General features: G+C 41.5%; 1 protein-coding gene across 14 annotated transcripts in view; it reads right to left on the bottom strand.

Annotated features, from left to right (window-relative positions):
* Positions 1-1,842: 1,842 nt before the first annotated feature.
* The window catches only part of baz2ba (bromodomain adjacent to zinc finger domain, 2Ba), a 353,869-nt gene continuing 330,133 nt past the window's right edge, over positions 1,843-25,578 (bottom strand). For 10 of the 14 annotated variants that reach the window (XM_072579429.1, XM_072579423.1, XM_072579420.1 and 7 more), the window contains 6 exons: positions 21,715-22,022; positions 21,190-21,325; positions 20,529-20,675; positions 5,304-5,575; positions 3,403-3,546; positions 1,843-3,296 (listed from right to left, as the gene is read on the bottom strand). In XM_072579429.1, coding sequence (XP_072435530.1) covers positions 3,143-3,296; positions 3,403-3,546; positions 5,304-5,575; positions 20,529-20,675; positions 21,190-21,325; positions 21,715-22,022 — 1,161 coding nt within the window. In that variant the 3' untranslated portion in view covers positions 1,843-3,142. The remainder of the gene's footprint in view (positions 3,297-3,402; positions 3,547-5,303; positions 5,576-20,528; positions 20,676-21,189; positions 21,326-21,714; positions 22,023-25,578) is intronic. The other 4 variants (XM_072579427.1, XM_072579426.1, XM_072579425.1 and 1 more) reach the window with 1 other exon arrangement.

The raw sequence follows: 25,578 nt of genomic DNA on the forward strand, positions 1-25,578 counted from the left end.
GGCGGCGGAAGAAGTGTTCGACGTCACGGCGTGTATTAAATTCATTGATGCGTGGGTGGAGGGGGATGAAAGTGAGTCCTTTGCTGCCAATCATGACTAACCAATGTTTTCATCACATCAAGCTCTCTCACAATCAGAATGCACTTTCTAAACAATCAGCACTCTCATACAGCATGTTAAATTTGTTATTTATCATGAGTTGTCCTGATTAGTGAGAGATTAAAAAGCTAAAAGTTTTCTCAGCAATATTAAAGGATTTTAGATTTGTTTTATAGAACATTTAGATCTATGACTTGGGTCATTTGGGATGATAGTTATTCACTGGGAAGTGACTCCACGTGCTGTAAACAGATGCATATATTGTTAATTGGTGCTATCTTCTTTTGGTAGAGATTTATGAAGGTGATAAGGGACAATCTTTTATCTTAAAAAGTAGTTGGCATGGCAAAGAATGGATCAGGAATAGCAGAAATTGATGTCAGTAAGACCATCACTTTTAAAGAAACCAATCAGGAATGGAGCCCCACATGCACAAACATTCAGCCATGCTAACACTGTCAGTGACAGCAGTGTGTACCATTCCAAGATGCACCGCAGAAATCCACTAAAGATCATTTGATAGTGTCTTCCAAACCCTCGATCTCTTCATCTTTAGAAGGACAAGGGTAACAGATACATGGGAACACCACCAACTGCAAGTTCTCCTCCAAGACACTCATCATCCTGATTCGGAAATATATTGGAATTCCTTCACTGTTGCTGGGTCAAAATCTTTGAATTTCTACCATAGCAACATTGCGGGTCTACCTACAGAAAGTGGGCTACAGTAATTTAAGAAGGGAGCCTCACCACTACCTTTTCAAATGCAACTAGGAATGGGTAATATATGTTGGCCCAACGAGCAATGTTCACATCCCATGAATGAATTAAGAAAATGCTTAGCCAGTCCAAGATTGATCATCTACTGTTTACGTATTAATGAGTCAATTAGAGTTCACAACATTTTTGATCATGCACTTGGGATCATGGCTAGCAACGTTAAAAAGTGATGGTTTGGTCCATTAGAATACTTAAAATTGAAAAACTTCAGTCAAGAATAAAAGGCCTGTGGCTCAGTCAACCATTGTTGTGAACAGCCATCCCAAAAAAAAAATACTGCTTTTAATGATATCATTTCATTCATAATGAATGGTGATAAATTCTATAAAAGTTGTGAAAACACATTTGGAACCTGGAGTGGTCTTGTATTTAGTAAGACCAGAGGTACTTTGATTGTCTCGAACTTGGTCTATAATTGTAATTGACTTAAATATCTCAAAATAAAATTAAATTAAAATTGAAGGTGTTGCATGTTGCTACTTTACCCATCCCTAGACTTAGAATATCACAGGGGGTTTGCTAATATTTTGAAAAGTTGCAGTAAGATGCAGAAACATGTATGCATACAAATCATTATTCCCAAGTTTAAACTAATTTCTCTTATGGGTTTTTCATAATCAAGTATTGATCACAATTTGAATACTCTCAGTATTTATTCCAAATTTTACTGATTTGTTTCTAGTATGTCAAAAAAAACTAACAGCTCTTGATGATTTTGTCAAAGTGGGCTACATTCAATATAGCTAGTTTAAAACTGCTATAAAATGGTGCAATTTTGCTTTAGTGAGTTAGCTATCAGTTAATCCATGATATTGTTCATCAGCAGATGAAACAGACAAAATATTTTTATATTACATATTATGTACACACTTGTATTGAACTTAATTTATAAAAGTTTTCATGATCAACCGAGTAGTAAAATATTCTGTAGATTATAGAAATCAAAACAAATAGAAAACAGAATTGGAAAACACCCTTTTATTATGTCCGTGCCACACATACTAGTGAAAAATAATGCTCCTAAGAAAGAAACTACCCTTTTTCACAACATATTTAAATAAAATAACTTCAAGTACTTTGACTCAGGTACAAAAATTTCTGATCTGAGCTGCCTCCAACTGGCCACTGCAAAACACAGTGGTTACAAAGACCCATTGTGTACCAGGTTTCGTGGCAAGGCAGATGGAGGGAAATGCATTATGAAAAATACTGTGTATAGGAAATTGTAATTTATTGTATGGATACAAATGATTACATTGGAATTTGAGACCACATTGGCTCAAAATTATATAACAAAAATAGAAAATGGAAAACCTAATATCCCCTACACCCTGTTTTAAAGGCAGGCACTACCCAACATTAGGAGACTCCACAGTGTTTGTAGAGGATATGTACAAGCCATATATGTATAATAATTTTAACACTAAAATAAAATGCTACGGTTATTCTAAGGCATAACAATATTCAATGCCTGCAAACAATATGTACACATCATACATATCTGAACAAGACTTAATTAATATTAACATTAATGAACAATTATATACAGATGTTTCTTTGTTGATCCACTGTTCTTGAATTTACCTTGAGACTAAGTAGGTGGTGCATTGATAAGCAGATCTGTAAATTATGTCTACAGTAACGACAGGTTCTCCAGTGTCCTTCCCGGACAGAACAGTGTAAACAATTATTAATTGGCTTTGTTTTATTATTCAAAAACATTCGTTGTTTTATTTCCTTGAAGATTTAAAGCAATTTTGCTGCCTCTTCCTTTTCATAGAAAATGAAGACTTGACATTTTACTCATAAATTAACAAAAATTAAATACATTCACTAAAATATAAGCTACGAAAAAAATTCAAGATTTTTTCCATTTACTTCCATTTTTTTTACATAAAAGGGGAGAGGAATTCCAGTCCCCTTTTACAGCTCTGGTGGTTGTATATTATTTCAGTGCGTTTTTGAAATATTGTTTGCTATTGCACTAGGACCACCCCATGCCACTGAACTCTTTGGGTGTGCTTCCCTGTTCTACCGAAGCTGTCCGTAAAACGTTTCCATAGTTCAAGAGCTATGATCTCCAAAGGAGCAAACCTTCTTTTCGACAATAATCCTTGGCTGATACTTCCCTATCGTAAGCAGTGATGTGAAGTATCTGATGCTTTTGTGCAAATTATCCTGCACTTCCCTACAGATTTGAAGACACCAGTATTTCAGGCTGCTGGTCCAAATGTCGTACATTTTAATTCATATTGTGATTGCATTAGCTTCCCTTAAAAAGCTCAGCCCATCGCTTCTCAAAAAATCTCCTCATGTTGTGACCAGCTCTGCCTATATCTGAATCGTCTTCATTAAATGTTTCACAGTTGTCAAATACTAGTCTTGCATCCACAGCAAATACTTCGGTATTAGGATATCTAGAAAAGAATGTGGTTTAGGAATCAGTTATTGCTAAATGAAAGATACATCTATCTGATTTTGATTACTTCAAATATGATGGACGAAAAATATTCAGATGCTTACAATCCATTGCTGAGTTTTTCTCTAATTGTAGAGAAGTCCATGGGTTTCTTGATAACCTTTCTATATCCTGGTACCAGTTTGGAGTTCACAGGGAGTAAAAAGGGCCAACCATCCTCATGGGTTTCCAACTCCGATAGCATAATGCTGTTTTCAAAAATAAAGTTACTCAACTTCAATGAAGTTTCAACACAAGCAAGTTTCAAATTACATCAAATTGAGAGAAACAGAACATCAAGTGACAAATGCAATAAATATTGAGAATGCATTCAAATTGCTTTTCTAAAAGAATATGATAATCAGCAAGGCGAAAATGAAGACTACAATATTTTTAATTATTAGTAATAAAAACAAAATTAATTAATAAATCTTACAGTAAGCCAGTGCCATCAATTGTCAGAATTTGCTATAAGGTTTGTGAGCCAGGAGGGAAAATTATAAACCAAGGTTTTAAATTTAAAATAAAGTTAAGGTTCAGAATCACATTACAAGAAAGGTCTCACACAATTAAAGCAAAAGTGGAAAGAATGGAAAAAGCTATTAATTGCAAGAAAACATGTACAAAGTACAAGCCATTGTTTCAAAAATACATTCTAATGAGAGGAAATAAAACTTAAAATTTAAGTAGATCATTTTGGATTGAAATCAAGAAATAACTCATCACTCAAAAAGATGTAGAACGCTAGAGAATGCTTCCACAAAAGGCTGTGCCATCAACTGCCTGATGACTAAGCTCTGGAATATTCTGTTTAAACTGTTTGACAGATAGTTCACTATCATTTCTGCTATCTCAAACACTATCCTCTAACACTATTTTTTCCAAAAAAATCTCCCCCCCCCCCCGCCTTTTCATTATTCATTCTTTGTTGCAAAGCTACAGTGCTCCATCAAGCCCAATACCTGCTCTCTGTACCCAGCATATTTCACTCTATGCTGAGCAGCTGACAAATCAGCCAATTCAACTGCTTCAATACCACCAGACAGGATTCAAATGTCAAAATGAGATTTCCTCATATTTCGTCTAAACCAGCAATTTGGTGTTCATTGCCAAGATCCAGTGTAGATTGGGAAGAACAAATGCTAGTCGAACAGCTTCATCCTTTTACACATTACAGAACTTCAGGATGCTGACCAATTCTCTCTCTAAACTCAGTCTTCCACATCAACCAATAAATGTCAATGTAAACTTAAGGATAACACCCTTTGGTTTCATTGGGCTTCTGACCCTAATAATGAATTTAACAAATTCAGATTTTAACAATCTTTCCCCACAAACAGCAAGGGGCTGGTAATATGGGAAGAGAACCTGAGGAAGACTCCAAAAACCTTTCACCACCCACAAGGCATAGGACAGGACTGTGATGGAATACTCCGTGAATGCTGTTCCAACAAAACTCAAGCAGCTCGACACCATCCAAGTCAAAGCAGCTCTCTTGATTGCCGCCACATTCACAAACATTCCTACCACAGCGATGCTCAGCATAAGCAACCGTGTGTAGTAGCCACAAGATGCACTGCAGAAATTCACCAAGTCTTCTTAGACAATACCTTCCAAACCCACAACCATTACAACCTGGAAGGGCAGTGCAGCAAAAAACATAGGAAATACCACCACCTGCAGGTTCTCTTCAAAGCCATGCACCAGCTTGGCTTGGAAATATAATCACCATTCCCTCAGTGTCACTGCATCAAAATCCTGGATCTACCTTCCTAACACCACTGTGGGTGTACCTACACCAAATGAACTGCAGTTATTCCAGAAGGTAGCTCACCACTAACTTCTCAAGGGTAACCTGCAATACCCAAACCCGATTAATGATTCTTCCAAGAATTATGGGTCACACTGGATCAAAGTTAATTATTTATATTAAACACATCTATGTATGTGAAAGACCAGTTCATACCTGCACAAAGCCAAATCCTTGCTATTATCTTTTACAGTTTTCCACTTCTTGGTAGGTGATGGACCCTCTAGCCTAGGTGAGTTCAAAGATGAGCTGTCATCCATCTTTCGTTTTTTGGGTTCTTTTCCTCCTTTCTTTGGAGTGCTGCTGGTACTAGCTGTTTCCTCTTCATCACTAACACTGGCTCCAGATAACCTTCTACCCTTCTTCTGTTCAAAACTTTTTCTTGGACGACTTAGGAACTTTTTACTCCGTGGGGACTGACCACTTGCCTACCAAAAGAAAATAATCACATTAGAGTATATTAGAGTAGCAAACATTACAGAATTTCATCATATATTTTGCAAAGTCTTTTCCAACTGTACAATTTCACTATTGTCACATTTGTCACTTTTGAAAGATCAAACCATATCACTGGTCAGAAAGCCTTCTATACATATTGGAAATCCTATCATTTGGAGAACTCCAAAAATTATTTGTCTGGCACTCAGAAATACAGAAGTGAGGAATTCACAGTTCTCAGTATCATCATCCTTAATATGCATGTTCAGGATCTCCATGGTTCATCAGTACCCAACAATTGTAGATTCAATTAACAATAAAAGGTTAGTGGAGAATTTAGGGTGACAAATCAAAAGTAGTAATAAATTCATAAAATATAGGACCAGAATTAGGCAATTCAGTCTATTGAGTCTGCTCTGCCATTTGATCGTAGCTAATATGCTCCTCATCCTGCCTTCTCTTCATTTCTCTTCAACCCATTACCAATTAAACATCTGTCTAACTCCTCCTTAAATTTACTCACTATCCCAGCATCCATCAGTCTTTAGGTTAGCAAGTTCCACAGATTTACAACCCTTTGGAAGTAGTAGTTTCTCAACTGTTAAATTTGCTACCCCTTATCCTAGGACTATGACCTCTCATCCCAGAATGCTCCACAAAAAGAAGCATTCCCTCCACGTCTATTTGATGCATGCCTGTTATCATCTTGAATTTGATCTCCCCAATTGACCCCAATTTGATCTCCCGTCATTCTTCTAAATTCCAGAGAGTATAGGCCTAAACTGTTCAATCTCTCTTCATATGACAAACCCCTTATTAGATTAGATTAGATTACTTACAGTGTGGAAACAGGCCCTTCGGCACAACAAGTCCACATCGACCCGCCGAAGTGCAACCCAACCCATTCCCCTAGACCTAACACTACAGGCAATTTAGCATGGCCAATTTACCTAACCTGCATATTTTTGGACTGTGGGAGGAAACCGGAGCACCCGGAGGAAACCCACGTAGATACGGGGAGAATGTGCAAACTCCACACAGAGAGTCGCCTGAGGCGGGAATTGAACCCAGGTCCCTGGCGCTGTGAGGCAGCAGTGCTAACCACTGTGCGACCGTGCCGCCCATATCTCAGAGATCAATCTAGTGAGCCTCCTCTGAACTGCCTCCAATGTCACCACATCTTTCCTCAAATAAGGGGACCAAAACTGCACACAATACTCCAGATGTGGTCTCACCAAAGCCTTGCATTGTTGCAACAATACTTCCTTACCGTTAAATTCTATTCTTTTAGCTATAAAAGCTAACATTCCACTCACTTTATTATCTGCTGTGACTCATGAATGAGGACACACAAATCCCTCTGTACCGGAGCACTCTGAAGTCTCTCCCCATTTAGATAATAGGTTGCCTTTCCATTTTTTCGACTAAAATGCATGACCTCATACTTATCCACATTAAACTCCATCTGCCACACCTATGTCCATTCTCCTAACCTATCTATATCTATTTGTAAGGTTCTTATTTCCTCATTGCAATTTACCATCCTGCCTATTTTTGTGTTGTCTGCAAATTTGGTGCTACAGCCTGCTATCCCTATATCCAAGTCATTAATGTAGATTGTAAATAGCTGGGGTCCAAGGACCGAACCTTGTGCCTGCCACCCCCCCCACCCCGTAACATCTTGCCATCCAGGAGTATCCCAATCTGGTCTGGTCTACGTGTGACTCCGGACCTACAGCAATGTTGTTGACTTTTAACTGCCCTCTAAAATGGCCAAGCTAGCCATTCAGTTGAATAAAGTCTCAAAGAAATGAAACCTAACAGATCTCCTAACGTTGACCTAGGCACCGGAAAAGACAACGGCAGAAACAGCCCTGTTGACCCTGAAAACCCTTCCACAATAACATCTGGGGGCTAGTGCCAAAAATAAGAGGGCTGTCTCACAGACTAGTCAAACCACAGCCTGACAGTCATACTCACAGAATTGTACTTTGTAGATCGCACCATCACCATCCCTGGATATGTCCTGTCCCACCAGCAGGCCAGACTCAGCAGAGGTGGCAGCAGTGTTACACAGTCAGGATAGAGTTGTCCTGGGAGTCCTCAACATTTATTCTAGACCTCATGAAGTCTCATGGTTTCAGGTTAAACATGGGCATGGAAAACTACTGATTATCACATACCATCCTCCCTCAACTGATGAATTGGTACTCCTCCACATTGTAGAACACTTGGAGCAGTGAGGATGGCAAGGGCACAAAATATACTCTCGGTGAGGGATTTCAATGTCCACCACCAAAAGTAGCTCGGCAACAGTACTACTGACCAAGCTGGTTAGATCCTAAAGGAAAGTTGCTCGACTGAGACGGCGGCAGGTTATGAGAGAACCAACAAGATGGAAAAACATACTTGAACTTATCCTTACTAATCTGTCTGCTGCAGATGCATCTGTCTATGACAGTACCAGTAAGAGCGACCACCGCAAAGTCTTTGTGGAGATGAAGTCCCAGCTTCACAATGAGAATAATCGCCATTGTCTCATGTGGCATTACCACCGTGCTAAACGGAATATACTTCGAACAGATCCAACAAGTCAAGACTGGACATCCATGCTGCACTGTGGGCAATCACCAGCAGCAGAATTGCACTCCAGCACAATCTGTAAGGTTATGGCCCTGCACATCCCTTACTCAACCATTATCATCAAGCCAGGGGAGCGACCCTGGTTCAAGAGAGCTCAGGAGGGCAGACCACGAGCAGTATCATGCATATCTGAAGATGACATATCAACCTGGTGAAGCCACCAAACAGGATTACCTGCATGCCAAACAGCATAAAGAGCAAGTGATAGACAGAGCTAAATGATTCCACAAACAATGGATAAGATCTAAGCTCTGCAGTCCTGCCACATACCATGGTAACATCTCACTGGAATAGGCGGCTCCACAAACAGCCCCATCCTCAATGATGGAAGACCCCAGCACATCAGTGCAAAACGTAAGGCTGAAGCTTTTGCAGCAATCTTCAGCCAGAAGTGCCGAGTGCTTGATCCATCTCAGTCTCCTCCCGTGGTCACCAGCAGTACAGATACCAGTCTTCAGCCAATTCGACTGACTCCACTCGATATCAAGAAATGGTGGGAGACACTAGATATTGCAAAGGCTACAGATCCTGACAATATTCTTGCAACAGTAGTGAAGACTTGTGCAGAACTTGCCACTCCCCTAACCAACCTGTTCCAGTATACAGTAGTTACAATACTGGCATCTACCCAACAATGTGGAAAATTGCCCAAGTATGTCCTGTACCTAAAAGAAAAAAGACAAATCCAACCTGGCCAATTACTGCCCCATCAGTCTACTCACAATCATCAGTAAAGTGATGGAATGTGTCATCAACAGTGCTATCAAGCAGCACCTGCTAAGCAATAACCTACTTAATGATGCTCAATTTGGGTTCTGCCAGGGCCACTCAGCTCTTGACCTCATTATAGCAGTGCTTCAAACATGAACAAAACAACGGAATTCCAAAGATGAGGTGAGAGTGACCACCCTTGACATCAAGGCTGCATTTGACAGACTGTGGCATCAAGGAGCCCAAGCAAAACTGGAATCAATGGGGATCTGGAGGAAAACTCTCCAGTGGTTAGAGTCATACCTGACACAAAGGAAATGGTTGTGGTTGTTAGAGTCAAGAGTGTGGTGCTGAAAAAGCAAAGCAGGTTAGGCAGCTTCAGAGGAGAATCGATGTTTCGGGCATAAGCCCTTCGTTACGTCCGAAACATCAATTCTCCTGCTGCTCGGATGCTGCCTGACCTGCTGTGCTTTTCCAACACCACACTCTCGATCTCTGATCTCCAGCATCGGCAGTCCACACTTTCTCCCTGTGTTTGTTGTAGGTCAGTCATCTCAGCTTCAGGACATCTCTGCAGGAGTCCCTCAGGTTAGTGTCATAGGCCCAACCATCACCAGCTGCTTCATCAATGACCTTCCTTCCATCACAAGGTCAGAAGTGGGGATGTTCACTGATGATTGCACAATGTTGTCCACCAAAATCTGGACAATATCCAGGCTTGGGCTGACAAGTGGTAAGTAACATTTGTGCCACACAAATGCCAGGCTATGACCATCACCAATGAGACAATCTAACCACCACCACTTAATATTCATTGGTGTTACCATCACTTAATCCCCCAATATCAATATCCTGGGGGATTTAATTGATCAGAAACTCAATTGTACTCACCACATAAATACAGTGGCTACAACAGCAGGTCAGAGGCTAGGAATTCTGTGGGGGGTAACACACTTCCTGACTCCCCAAAGACTGTCCACCATGTGCAAGGCACAAGTCAGAAGTGTGACAGAATACTCCCCAGTGTCTGGATTAGTGCAGCCCCAACAACACTAAAGAAGCTTGAAACCATCCAGGACAAAGCAGCCTGCTTGATTGGCACGATAGCGACAAGCATCTACGTCCACCACCTTCGATGCTTAGTAGCAGCAGTGTGTACTATCTACAACGTGAACTGCAGAAGTTCACCAAAGATCCTCAGACAGCACCTTCCAAACCCATTTAGAAGGATAAGGGAACAAATATATAGGAACACCACCATCATTAAGTCCCCCTCCAAGCACTCACCATCCTGACTTGGAAATACATTGCCGTTTGCTTTGTTGCAAGGTCAAAGTTCTGGAATTCCCTCCCTAATGGCATTGAGAGTCAGCCCACAGCAGGTGGACTGCAGTGGTTCAAGAAGGCAGCTCATCACCACTCTTCTCAAGGACAACTAGAGATGGGCAATAAATGCTGGCCAGCCAGCGATACCCACATCCCACAAATGAACAAATTTGTAAAAATTCCAAAACAGCAACTAGTGAAATTTAAAGTAACAAACCTCTGGAATAGAAAACTAATCTCAGTCATGAGAACAACATCAATTATGGTAAAAACCTATCGGGCCCTTCAGAAAGATAATCTACTGCTCCTACCTGGTCTGGCCTATACAAGACTTCAGTTCCATGGCAATGTGGTTGATTCATAACTGGTTTCTGAAATTGCCTTGTAAGCCAGTCAATTCAAAGGCAATTGATATGGATAACAAATCCTGGCATTTGGTCCAGATGGCCCATCCATCACCACCGTCCTCCGCTTGGCCAAGCTCATCCTCACCCTCAATAATTTCTCTTTTAACTACTTTTGTTCAGGTCAGACGGTTGCTCATGGCCCCAGTTACGCCTGTCTCTTCGTGGGGTATGTGGAACATTCCTTGTTCCAGTTCTATTCTGGCCCCCATCCACAACTCTTTCTCTGATAAATTGATGACATCATGAGTGCTGCTTCCCTCTCTCATCTGGAATTGAGAAAGTTCATTGATTTCACATCCAATGTCCACCCTGCCCTCACTTTCACCTGGTCCATCTCAGACTCCTCCCTTCCTTGACGTCGGTTTCCATTTCTGGGGATAGACTGGCCATTAATATTCACTATAAAACTACTGACTCTCACAGCTACCTAGACTATACATCTTTGTACCTGTTTCCTGTAAAGACTCCACTCCATTCTCCCAGTTCCGGTCTCCATCGCACGTGTTCTGATGAGGCTAAATTGGACAAGAGAGCCTCCAAAATGTCCATCTTCTTCCTCAACCGAGGATCCCCCAGTACTGTTGTCGACAGGGCCCTCAACTGGGTCAGACCCACCTCCCGCATTTCCACTCTCACCCCCTCTCTTCCCTCCCACAATAGCAATAGGGATGCCCCTTGTCCTTACATATCATCCCACCAGTATCCAGAAGTTCATCAGTCGCCATTAGCGCCACCTCCAATGAGATGCCACCACCAGACACCCCCTTGTCCGCCTTCCGCAGGACACCCTGGTCCACTCTTCCTTTAATCCCAACTCTTGCCCCCACAGCCCAAAGCACCTTCAACCACCAAAGGTGTAACACCCGTCCATTTATCTCCTCCCTCTTCAGTATCCAAGGCCCAAACATACCCTGTCGATGAAGCAGCACTTTACCTGTGCTTCTCACTATCTAGTCTACTGCATCCGCTGCTCACAATGTGGTCTCCTCTACAGTGGGGAAACAAAGCGTAGACTGGGTGATAGCTTCACTGAACATATATGTTCTCCCTGGAAAAAAGACCATCAGCTTCCAGCTGCCTGCCACTTTACTACATCACCCTGTTTCCTGGCCAACATCTCGGTCTCAGTAAAAACCGAAAGAACTACGGATGCTGTAAATCAGAATCAAAAACAGAAGCTGCTGGGGTCCCAAAACATTACCTCTGATTTCTTTCACAGATGCTGTCAGTCCTGCTGAGGCTTTCCAGCAACTTCTGATTTTGTTATTTCAGTCTTAGTTTGCTACAATGCTCCAGTGAAGTTCAGTGCAAGCTGGAAGAACAACGCCTCATTTTCCGCTTGGGAACCCTGCAGCCCTCTGGACTCCATATCGAGTTCAATAATTTTAGGGCCTGAATTCCCCCATGTCATAGCCCTATTTCCCACACACCCAGGCCTTGTTATCATATAGTCTGCCATTACACGCTACCTATTGTTCGCGACTAGCGGTCTCCATTAACAGCTATCGGCCCTCCCAGCCAGATCATTATCGACTCCTTTGTCAGTCCAAATATGTAGGGCTCTATCCCTACCTATCATTTAGTCCTTACTCCCTTGCCCCACTCCATCTTCTACATATAAACTGACAGTTTCCGAGCTACCATCAGTTCTGAAGGTGGCTTACTGGACCTGAGCCAGTATCTCTTTACCGATGCTGCCAGACCTGCTGAGCTTTTCCAGCAACTTCTGATTTGTTTCTGATTTCCAGCATCTACAGTTCTTTCACTTTTTAATTAGCATCTCTTTTTAGTTTGATGGCAGCATCTTGTTAGCGGCAAACTCAACTTGTGCTGCTACTGTATAATCGCAGCATGAAGTAGCTAGTTTCACCTGTTGCTTAAACCTTTGAGTTACGGGTTCAACAGCCTTCCATGATAAAGAATTCTATAATTGTATCACCCTTAGGGAACAGATTCCTCCTCATTCCTAAGGAGACCAATCAGCATATTTGTAACACCATGAGAAAACAACCTGAGAGACAGTATGTTTAGGAAAAGATAGTTGGAACAGTTTACCAAGGGAATTTATTGCGATTAGTAAATTAGAGCGCCATGTAAAAATTGGACCCAAGCCTTGAAAATGAACATGTTGTGGACTACAATTGCTAGGACACCAAAAATGTGGAGCAATGATTCCATCCAGTCTGAGACTTTCTGGTTCTATAATCCTATCATGGATCCTCCCATTTATATAAAGAAAGGTGGCTCAATGGTTAGCACTGCTGCGTCGCAGTGCCAGGGACCCAGGTTCAATTGCAGCCTCTGGCGACTGTCTGCGTGGAGTTTGCACATTCTTCCTGTGTCTGCGTGGTTTTCCTCCGGGTTCTCCAGTTTCCTTTCAGTCCAAAGATGTGTGGGTCAGGTGAATTGGCCATGCTAAATTGCCCATAGTGGTAGGTGCATTACGCATCGGAGGGTCGGTGTGGACTTGTTGGGCCAAAAGGCCTGTTTCCACTCTGTAGGGAATCTAATCTAATCAAATCAAATCTAATATGGTCTTTAGAAATGAATTATAATTTACAACTGAAAAATGGTACATTTTAATAAAGGAGTATCGTGAACTCAGAATCATTGTTTGCATTATGTTTACTGTGAAGATTAGCAGAGATTTCCATGTATGTTTTCATCTGCTTTCTAGTGAGAGTCGTACTGTTTCTGTTCAGATTAGATCATTTGAACACGTTATGGGAGTAAGATAAGCTACCTCACACTGAAAAATGATTTGAAACAGACAATAGCTTAGGACGTTTAAAAGCTTAAATTATGGAAGTCATATCAGGAAGATTCTCAGAATATAAAATAATTTTAATAATTACAACTGGTCATGGGGACAGTTAAACACATACCAAAAGAAAACAACTATTATTATAAATGTAGCATAAACAGTTTCCACATGATTAAAATGGATACCTTCACCCAAAACATCCATCTATCTCATATAAACATAATGGCTGCAAAAAAAAATTAAAGCTTCCCAAGTAATTCAAACACAATGGATCGATATCGTGGAATTCTCCATTTAGTAGCATTGGAGGAGAACATATACTGTACCTCACAGACTGCATTGGCTTAAGTTATCAAGATAGGTGCGAACTCTGAAGGGAACTTGGGATGGGTATTAAATGGACTCTCACCAACTGAATGACATCCTGATAATGAATTTTTAAATGCAAATTATTTAATTATTCCAAGTAAGATTCCAGTAGACTCTGATGTTGGCCTTATAGCACTCTCATTTACATCCACTTGAACTGCAAATAAGACATTGCTGGTCAAGGGAGAGAGAAAGAGACAAAAAAAAACAGTGCAAGCTAGCAAGCCTGACATCAATCTTGGGAAACTGCGAAAACCTGCAATGCCCGAAGAAAAACACAGTATGATTAGAACAAGTCAACATGATTTTTACAAAAGGGAAATCTTGTTTGATAAATTTCTCAAGTGTTCTTAAGGATGTAATAGCAGGTGTAGTTTATCTGGCCATTCAAACAGCATTCAATAAGGTTTCATAAAAACGGTTAGTTTTTAAAATATATTTGTTCCTGGGTTCAGGTGTCTTCAGCAAGTATTTATTACCCATCCTCAATTGTCCTCAAGAAGGCACTGGTGAGTTGCATTCATAAACTACTGAAGTCCTTTTGGCTTAGGTACACTCACAGGAATTAGATTGGTGGAAGGCAGATTTTATTCAAATAAAATCTGGCCACAGTCAACTGGGAACAGCTCCTTACGAGTAAGTTTACAGTAGAGCAATTGAGTGCATTCAAAAACAAGCTGGGGAGAGCACAGGTCCAACATGTACCCTTTATAAGGAAGTGTAGAAGCTATCGGTTCAAGGAACCCTGGACGTCTAGGACAATTCAGGACTGGATGAGCAAGAAGAATAGGGAGAGTCTAAAAGGAGCAATTCAGGTGTGGCCCTAGAAAAATACAGGAAGTGAAAGCAATTAGAAGAGCAAAAAGAGGCCGTGAAAAAGGACTTGTGAACAGGATGAGTGGAAATCCAAGATATTTTATAAATACATTAAAGGAAAGATGTTAACCAGGGAAAGAATAGATCCCATTAGGGATGAAGGGGACCTGCATTTGAAGCTGCAGGATATTGGAAGAGTGCTGAATGAATATTTCTTTTTGGTTTTCACTCTAGAAAAGGAGTACATAAATACAGAATTCAGGAAAAGGGCTGCGAGGAACTTGCAGTTTGACAGAGGAAATGGGAAGGTATTGGAGGTTCAAACAGGCTTAAAAACAGACAAATCTCCTGGCCCAGATAAACTGCATCCCAGGCTCCTGTGGGAGGCAAGACAAGAAATTGTAGAGGCCCTGACACAAGTTTTTAATTGCTCTCTGGCCACAGTGGAAGTGCCAGAGGACTGGAGGACAGCAAATGTGGTTCACCTTTTTAAGAGGGGTGGTAGAGGTGAACCAGTAAACTGCAGACCATGAGCCTCATGTCAGTGGTAGACAAACTATTAGAGAAAACTCTGAACAGTGAATTAATACCTACTTGGAAATGTGCAGGTTAATTAGGGATAATCAACATGGCTTTGTCAGAGGGAGATCATGCCTAATACGTTCGTTAGAATTTTCTTGAAAATGTGATTAATTCTTTGAATGAAGGACGTTCAGTTAATATAGTTTATATGGATTTTTACAAGGCTTTTGACAAGGTCCCACAAGGCAGACTGTTTGAAAAGGGTCGAGAGTGTGGTGCTGGAAAAGCATAGCAGGTCAGGCAGCATCCAAGGAGCAGGAAAATTGACATTTCTGGGCTGGTTGGGGGGGTGGCGGTGGCGGTGGGATGAGAGCTAAATGGGAGGGGGCTGACGTTAGGGGGAAGATAGCAGGGAATTTGACAGGTAGATGAAAGTGATAAGTCGGCGAGAAGAAAGATGGACAGGTAGGAATCGGTCAAGAGGGCGGTACCGAGTTGGAGGCTTGGGACTGTGATACGTTTGGGGGAGAGAAAATGAGGAAAATGAGGAAAATGGTGAAATCCACATTGATCACATGTAGTTGGAGGGTACCAAGGCGGAAGGTGAGGCGTTCTTTCTCCAGGTGTTGGGTGGTTAGGGTTTGTCGATGGAGGAGGCCCAAGACATGCATGCCCTTGGTGAAGTGGAAGAAAAGGGTAAAGAACATGGAATTGAGGGAAACCTGATGAGATGGATCAGAAACTAGCTGAGTAATAGGGCACAAAAGGTGCTAGTAGAAGGCTGTTTGAGTGACCAGAGGCTGCTGTCCTGCAGCGTACCACAAGGATCAATACCAGGACCCTTGTTGTTTATTATACAGATAAATAATATAGATGAAAATGTATAGCAAATTTGTAGACAACACCAAGATTAGTAGAGTGGTTAATATCAAAGTTGATAGTTGTGGGTTACAAGAAAATATAGATGCGTTGGTCAGATGGACAGACCAGTGACAGATGATATTTAAACCTGACAAGTTTGAGGGGATGTACTTTGGAAGAAGAAACAAGAATGGCAGGACACTGGGTAGCTTAGAGAAACAGACGGATTTTGGGGTAATTATTCACAGATCCCTGAAGAGGCAGAGCACATGAATAAGATATTAAGGAGGCATATGATATACTTGCTTTGACCAGTCATAGCATAGGGTATAAGAGCAAGGAGCAGTAGTCAGGCAACAACTGGAGTACTGTGTGCAGTTCTGTTCACCTCACCAAAGGAAGGATATGATAGCATTGGAGGGGGTATGGAGGTGGTTCAACAGAATGATGCCTGGGATGGATTAATTGAGCTATAAGGAGAGACTAAATTGGCTTGGATTGTTTTCTTTAGAGCAGCAAAGATTGAGTAGTGACATAATTGAGGTGTATAAGGTTGAGGGGTATGGTCAGGGTGAATACAGAGCAGCTGTTCCCCTTCGTTGAGGTTTCAATTACGAGAGGGCATAATTTTAGGATAAGGGGTAGGAGCTTCAGATGGGATTTGGGGAAAAAAAACATTTTCACTCAACATATTGAGTGCATTACCTGCAAAGGTAACAGAGGCCAGAAATCTTACATCCTTCAAAAAAAATATTTGGATGAGCACTTCAAATATCATGACATTCAAGGAGAAGGGACAAGTGCAGGAAATTGTGATTAACACACCTTTATTGGTCGTTATCAAATAAATAATTCAAATCAAAGTTATGTCAGTGCAGACTCAATGGGCTTTTCTGCACTGTATGATTCTATGAATAAGTTTCAAGATCTTGAACCAGTGATAGTGAAGGATCAATGGTCCAATTCAAAAGTCAGGATTGTGTATGGCTTAGATAGGAACTTGCAAATGATGCTGTCCATGTTCTTCAAATTGTTGATAAGTGTGGGTGCATTGAAGGAACCTTGGTGAATTGTTACTGTGCTTCTTGTAAATGAAGCACACAGCTGCCATGAATGATGAAGGGAGTGGTAGATGGCATACCAATCAAGAACTTTTTATGTTCTGGATGGTGTTGAGATTCTGGGGTGTTGTTAGCCTCATGCCATGAGATTTATGGAATCTGGCGTCACTAATGTGGACTCACAGGGCAACCCTTCCCAACTGTATACCACTGTCACTGAATGTAGGTCTATCCTGCAGGTGGGACAGGACAGTGGAGATGATGCTATATGGGCTATTGTCTTGGAAGATATGTTTCCATGAGACTTTTGCTTGACTAAAGTGTGGGACAACTCTCCCAATTACCAGTGCAATTATTGCCCTAGTAGTCTACACTTGATCAGTAAAGTGATAAAAATGGTCATCGACAGTACTATCAAACGGTACCTGTTCAACAACAATTTATTCACTGATAGCCATGGCAATTCAGCTTCTCCAACCTTGATCCAAACTTGAACCAAAGAGCTGAATGCCACATGCCAAGTGAAAATTACTTTCATTGACACTGAAGCATCATTTTACTGAGTATGACAAAACTGGAATCAATAGGAATCAGGGAAAACTTTCTACAGTTAGAGTCAGAACTAGCACAAAGAAAAATGGTTGTGATTATTGTAAGTCAATCACTTCAGTCTCAGGACATCAATGCAGAAGTTGTTCAAGGTAGTATACTATGCCCAACCATCTTCAGCTGCTTTATCAATGACCTTTACTTCATCATAAGGTCAGAAGTGGAGTTATTCATTGACAATTACACAATGTTCAGAACATTTATGATTCCTCAGATACAAATGCAGCCTGTGTCCATATGTAGCAAGATCCAGATCATGTTCAGATTCTGTTCAATTTGTGACAAGTAATATTCATGTCACACAAATGCAAGGCAATGACCATCACCAACAAAAGAAAATCTAATAATCTCTCCTTGATATTCAAAGGCATTACCATTGGTAAATATCAACATCCTGGGAGGTTACTATTCACCAGAAATTGAAGTGGAAAATCCATAAAAGTATTGTGCTTACCAAGATAGCAAACCAGAAGCTAGGAATTCTGCAAGTAACTTATTTCACTTCCTGCCTCCCAAATATCTGTCCACCATCTACAAGGCACAAGTCAAGATTATTATAGAATCATAGAATCCCTACAGTGTGAAAGCAGGCCATTCAATTGAATGAGTCCACAACAACCCTCCAAAGAGCAACCTGACTCACACTCCCCAGCCAATCCCTGAAACCCTGCATTTCCCATGCCTAATCCACCTAGCCTGCAAATGACTGGACTGAGAAGGAGATCCATGCAGACATGGAGAGAATGTGCAAACTCCACAAAGACAGTCACTTGAGGGTGGAATCAAACCTGGATCACTGATGCTGTGAGGCAGTAGTGCTAATCACTGAGCTCTTGTGTCACACTTTGATGGAATACTCTCCACTTCCTCAACCACCTGCAGCTCTAACAACAATCAAAAAGCCCATCATCATCCAGGACAGAACAGTCTGCTTAACTGGCACATTATCTGCCACCTTCAATATTCACTTCTTTCATACCAACGCATCGTGGATCAATTGCAAGATGCACTGCAGCCATTCACCATGGCTCCTTTGGCAGCACCTTCTAACCCCATATCTTCTACCACCTGGAAGGACAAGTGCATGGGAACACAACCACAAATTCCTCCCTCAAAGTGACACAGTTTCCTGATTTGAAACTATATCACCACTCCTTAACTGAATGGTTCAAAATCCTAGAAGTCTGTTGTGGTTCTGTTCGCCGAGCTGGGAATTTGTCTTGCAAACGTTTCGTCCCCTGTCTAGGTGACATCCTCAGTGCTTTGGAGCCTCCTGTGAAGCGCTTCTGTGCTGTTTCCTCCGGCATTTATAGTGGCCTGTCTCTGCCGCTTCCGGTTGTCAGTTCGAGCTGTCCGCTGTAGTGGCCGGTATATTGGGTCCAGGTCGATGTGTTTGTTGATAGAGTCTGTGGATGAGTGCCATGCCTCTAGGAATTCCCTGGCTGTTCTCTGTTTGGTTTGCCCTATAATTGTTCTCTGTTTGACTTGCCAAACAGAGAACAGCCAGGGAATTCCTGGAGGCATGGCACTCATCCACAGACTCTATCAACAAACACATCGACCCGGACCCAATATACCGGCCACTACAGCGGACAGCTCGAACTGACAACCGGAAGCGGCAGAGACAGGCCACTATAAATGCCGGAGGAAACAGCACAGAAGCGCTTCACAGGAGGCTCCCAAGCACTGAGGATGTCACCTAGACAGGGGACGAAACGTTTGCAAGACAAATTCCCAGCTCGGCGAACAGAACCACAACGAGCACCCGAGCTACAAATCTTCTCCCAAACTTTGAACTCCTAAAAGTCTCTTTCTAAAAGCACCAAGAATTTAGAATTAGAATCCCTACAGTGTGGAAACAGGCCTTTCGGCCCAGCAAGTCCACACTGACCCTCCGAAAAGTATCCCATCCAGATCCTTTCCCCTACATTTACCCCTGATATACGCACCTAACCTATATATCCCTGAGCATTATGGACATTTTAGCACGGCCAATTTACTTAACCTGCACATCTTTGGACTGCAGGAGGAAACCCACACAGACACTGGGAGAATGTGCAAACTCCACACAGACAGTCGCCAGAGGCTGGAATCAAACCTGGGACCCTGGTGCTGTGAGGCAGTAGTGCTAACCACTGAGCCACTGTGCCACCCATTTTAAGTACACACCAAGGAGTGCAGTGGCTCAAGAAAGCAATTCAGGATGGGCAGTAAGTGCTAGTCTAACTAGTAATGTCCAAATCCTATGAAGGAAAAGAAGCAATGTTTCCATTGAAAAAGGAAAAAAAATTGAAGAGAAGTGAGGATTGGTAGCAAACCAAGAAAAACCTTGACACATGGTTAAAAAAAAGCTAACGAATAATGAGCAATATTGCTTATTTTTATTACTTTCATTCCATTTACTGATTTCCCATCTTCCATTCATCCAATATTGCCTCATCCTTGTTGCCAATTTTTAAAATCTTGCAGGCACTTGCACTCGTTTGAATTGTTTTTTAATTAAATGGTCTATTGGTGCAAATTTGGAAGTACAAGAGATTGGTAATAAGACCAACATGTGAAAAACATATATAAACGGTCGAGTTGAAAAAAAAACGGAGCCAAATATTAAACTGGAATTTTCAAAAGTAAAACCATCATGTCAACTGTTATCATTTTATTGTAACAGTAGATTTGCAAGTGCAATGTAACATGGCACACTCAATGCTAGTTGATACATTCACAATCCATTTCTATACAGAGTAAATTTATGTCATACAATTTGCAAACACAAACATAACAGTTGATGAATGGGACAGTATAAAGTACAAAGCAAACACCTGTTTAAGTAAAAATATTTGAACTATTATAATACCTTAGCAATGCAGGCAGGACAAAACCAGTCTCCATCTGGAATTGTCGTAATCTTAGGTCTGTGGCAGTAAGTGTGACATCCCTTGTCACAACCATCACAAAGTAGAAGCAATTCTTCATTATCTCCTTTTCGACATATCTGGCAGTACTGATCAAAATGACAGAAAATATATCTGATTAGGTTAAACTGCATCAAAAAATCATGTCGCTCTTGTTTACCGTTACCCGAACAGCTCAGTTTTGCGTAGGCAACTGTTAACAATTATCTTATATAAGCCACATGTATAAATATCATAACAATGTAAAATAAATCTTAAATCAGTGGTCTGCTCAGTGTAGCTGTGCTGGAAATCCTATTTCTAATATCCATTTGGAATGCAAAACACAGAAATCATTGGAACTGTTTCCTCTAAAAAGGATAGGCTCTCCCAGCTGCTTGCAGAGCACTTTCAAAGGGAAAAAGTTTATGGGTTTTGTTCTACCCAACACAGTCACCCTGGCAAGCTGATCAAAATGGCCCATACGTAGCTACATTTCTGTTCTAAATTGCTTCATTCTACTTTCTGAAAGAAACATGCTGCTGACATTAATAGTCAGATGTAATCAAAGAAATAAAGAGAATATACTTGAATTAAAACATACTAGAAAGAAAAAGCACTCACAACTTTCATGATTGATTTCTCCCACGCTATAGCCTTCTCTAACTGTTGAAGGCACATTGCTACCTGAGCAGCACTGTGAGCTTGAGACAAGGCTTTACGCCACATTTTCAACCCAGGAGCAATGTCTTCCTCACTTCTGTTGAAAGCAACAAAAGAAGAAATGTTTTTTTTTTACAAAGTGAATTCAGTTCAGATCATGATGCCAAATAGGTAAATATTACATAAAGCCAACCATTTTAAACAGCAGTGTGCACAGCCAGTAAAGAGTTGATATGACGTTTAGGCATTTGAACTCCCCTATAGCATTGTGGCAACATGCCTTAAAGCTAATAAAGGACCATATGACGTAGGACATTCCTGCAGACAAAAACATCCACAGTAAAAGAAGTCTCTACAAAGCACCATGCAGATAGGATGATCCACATGGATCACACACACACAAGAACAAGGGGGAAAACAGGCAAGAAAAAGGCTCCAATTAGCAGAAAAGCACAATAATTTTCCAAGTTAATCTCGATAACCTACCCATCACCATCACCAGTATTGGATGGTGCAGGAGCAGGAACTGTAACTGTGCCCACATTATCCAGTTTGATCTGAATGGTGGTACTTAAGGGGCTCTTCAGATACCTTCTCTCTATGTTCTTCTCCAAATCAGCCAGCCTCGTTACAGCTATATCTAGAGGGTTGCCATCTCGTCGTTCTATATTGCTGCAATTTTCCATGTCCTCTTCGCCATTGTGGTCTCCACCAGTCTGCTCCAATTCAAAAGGTTTGTGTTCATAGTAGACTAGATCATCTCGGTCTGAAGCAGGTTCTGGACATATCCAGCCCTGTATAAGGATAAAAAAGTTTGCTTCATTGTTCTTCAAATAGATTTTTTTCTTTTGAATTTGCACTCCTGAATGCAATGATACATGGAGATACAACTCTACAGATGCTGGTAGCTCTCAGGTGCAGTCAAGTGAAAGCCTGGAAAATTAGTGTAGGTAGGTTATATAACTATGGGGAAAAGGAGGAAGAATCATCAATTCTTTCCTTTGACACAACAAGCATGCAGAGAGTTTACTGGACTGCCCCAGCTAATTTTTTCCTTAGCTTAAAGCACACAATAATCACCTTACTACTTCTTAGCTGAGACAAGAAAGCTCTGCACAGGCCTGAGATCACTGAGACCGTGTGGGCGGCACGGTGGCACAGTGGTTAGCACTGCTGCCTCACAGCGCCAGAGACCCGGGTTCAATTCCCGCCTCAGGCGACTCTCTGTGTGGAGTTTGCACATTCTCCCTGTGTCTGCGTGGGTTTCCTCCGGGTGCTCCGGTTTCCTCCCACACTCCAAAGATGTGCAGGTCAGGTGAATTGGCCATGCTAAGTTGCCCATAGTGTTAGGTAAGGGGTAGATGTAGGGGTATGGGTGGGTTGTGCTTCGGCGGGGCGGTGTGGACTTGTTGGGCCGAAGGGCCTGTTTCCACATTGTAAGTAATCTAATCTAATCTAAACTTTTGGGGGTGGCTATTCTTAAAATTAAACAAGCACAGATATATGATCTATAGCTGTTTCTCCTCTGCATACCAATATTAAGGAAATGTTTCTCACAGTGAATAGTCATTTGCTATAAAAACTAAAGAGAAATATCCAGCACTATGTTATTGCAGGTACGATAAACCTCCAGACAGAGCAGAGTCAATGTGGATTCATGAAGGGAAAACTTAGTACAGTTCTTTCAGAAGGTAACAAGCAAGATAGATAAAGGGAATGAGAAGTAATATAGTTGGATTTCCAAAATATGTCCATAAAGGTCCACTTCAGGCTTCTGAAGAAGAGCACATGATGTTGGGGTAGTATATTAGCACAGATAGAAGACTGGCTAACTAACAGAGAGTGGGATGAAGGAAGCATTTTCAGGATGGCAAACCGTAACTAGTGGAGTGCCACAGAGATCAGTGCTGGGGCCACGATTATTTGCACTATATGTTAATGACACGGATGATAAAAGTGAATGTACTATTGGCATATTTGCAGATGACACAAAAATGGGTGAGAAGACGAAGTGAGGATGATCGAGTCTGCACAGGGACATAGATAAATTCTAGTGAGTGGACAAAAATTTGGCAGATTAAATACAATGTGGGAAGATGTAAAGCTATGCATGTCGGCAGGAAACAGAGGATTTGATTGTTACTTAAATGGGAAAAACTGCAGAAAGCTGCAGCAGAGAGGGGAGTGTGGATCCTCATGCATGAATCACAAAAAGCTAGCACCCAAGTTCTGCAGGTAGTAAGGAAAACAAATGTACTGCTGACCTTTATGGGAAAGTCCAGGACCAGTCCACTCTCATCTGAGTAAGATCCAGTTAGGCCTATCTAATCTAAGTAAAGGATCTCTCTCGATTACAGCAGAGGTGAGGAGGAATTTCACCTGTCAGACAGTAGTACATCTGTGGAATTCATTGTCACAGAGAGTGTTGAGGCTGGGTCATTAACTGTATTCAAAACTGAAATAGATTTTTAGCCAATAAAGAAATTAAGGGATATGTACAAAGTTAAAAAGCACACAACACCAGGTTAGAGTCCAACAGGTTTAATTGGAAGCACTAGCTTTTGGAGCATCGCTCCAAACAACTACCTGATGAAGGACCAGTGCTCCGAAAGCTAGTGCTTCCAATTAAATCTGTTGGACTATAACTTGGTGCTGTGTGATTTTTAACTTTGTACACCCCACCCCAACACCAGCATCGCTAAATAAGGGTTATGTAGGTAAGGTAAGAAAATTGAATTGAAGATTATCAGATCAGCCGTGACTTCACTAGACGAAGCAGCAGTGTTCTCTGAAAGCTTTTGATTTCAAATAAACTTGTTGGACTATAACTTGGTGTCATGTAATTTCTCACGTGATCTCATTGAACAGCGAAGCAGACCCAATGGACCAAAAGGCCTAACTCTGCTTCTGCATCTTATGGTCAAGCTTTGAGGAATCAGGAGGTGAGTTACTCACTGCAGGATTCCTAGTATCTGACCTGTTCTTGTAGCAACAGTATTTGTATTGCAAGTCCAATTCATTTTCTGGTCAATAGTAACCCCCAGGATTTTGACAGTAGGGGTTTCAGCGATGATAATGCCAATTGCTGTCGAGGGGCATGGTTACATTTTCTTTTGCTGGAGATAGTACCAGGCACTTTTTTGGTGGCATATTACTTGGCACTAGCCAGCCAAACCTGGATACAGCCAGATCTTGCTGCAAATGGCCATGAACTATTTCAGTACCTGAGGAGTCACGAATGGTGCAGAATATTGTGCACTTACTAAACATTCCCACTTCTGACCTTGTGATGGAAGGAAGGTCATTGATGAAGCAGTTGAAGATGACTGAGCCCAGACACTACCCTGAGGAACCTGTAGAGAGGTGTCCTGGAGTGGAGATAAAACCATAACCATCTTCCTTTATGCCAGGTATGACTCCAGCTAGGCAAGAGTTTTTCCTGATTCCCCTTTACTCCATGCCACACATGGTCAAATGTGGATAATATGTCAAGGGCAGTCACTCTGGAATTCAGCTCTTTTGTTTTGAGCAATGGCTGTAATAAAGTGAGAAGCAGTGTAACCTTGGCTGAACCCAAACTGAGTGTCAGTGAGCAGGTTATTGCCCAGCAAGTGCTTTGTGATAGCATTATTGAGGACTGTTGGTAACTGACAGGATTGGATTTGTCCTGGGATTAGGACATACCCAGGGAATTTCCCACATAGATGAGAAGATGCCAAAGTTGGAGTTGTACTGTAACATTAAGGACGCAAGCTCTGGAGCATAGCGCATCACCAGGGTCCACAGACTTTACATTATCTAACTGGCCGACAATAATTTCCTCATAACGTGTGGAGTGAATTGAACGAGTTGAAGACTGACTTCTGCAATGCTACAAACCTCTGGAGGAGGCAGAGATGGGTCATCCACTCAGCACTTTTGGCTGAAGATTGTTGTGAATGCTTCTGCTTTATTGTTTATAGTGATCTGCTAGGCTCCTCCGTCTTTGAGATGATTCATGGAGCTTCCTCCTCTAATGAGTCGACTGTCCATTATCATTGATGACCAAATGTGGCAAAACTGTAGAGTTTAGATATGATCCATTGGTTGTGGGATTGTTTAGCTCTGTCTATCACTACTTATGATGCTTGGCACACAAGTAGTCCTGTGTTGCAGGTTGACAACTCATTCTTAGATATGCTGCATGCTGCTCCTGGCATGACTCCCTGCATTTTTCATTGAACCAGGCTTGGTGGCAGTGAGAGTGATATGCAGGGGCATACAGTTGCAGATTGTATAATAATACAATTCTGCTTCTGTTGATGACCCACAATTCCTCACATATGCCCAATCTTGAGTTGCCACATCTGT

Source organism: Chiloscyllium punctatum, chromosome 10 (assembly GCF_047496795.1).
Source record: "Chiloscyllium punctatum isolate Juve2018m chromosome 10, sChiPun1.3, whole genome shotgun sequence".
NCBI classification, from domain to species: domain Eukaryota; kingdom Metazoa; phylum Chordata; class Chondrichthyes; order Orectolobiformes; family Hemiscylliidae; genus Chiloscyllium; species Chiloscyllium punctatum.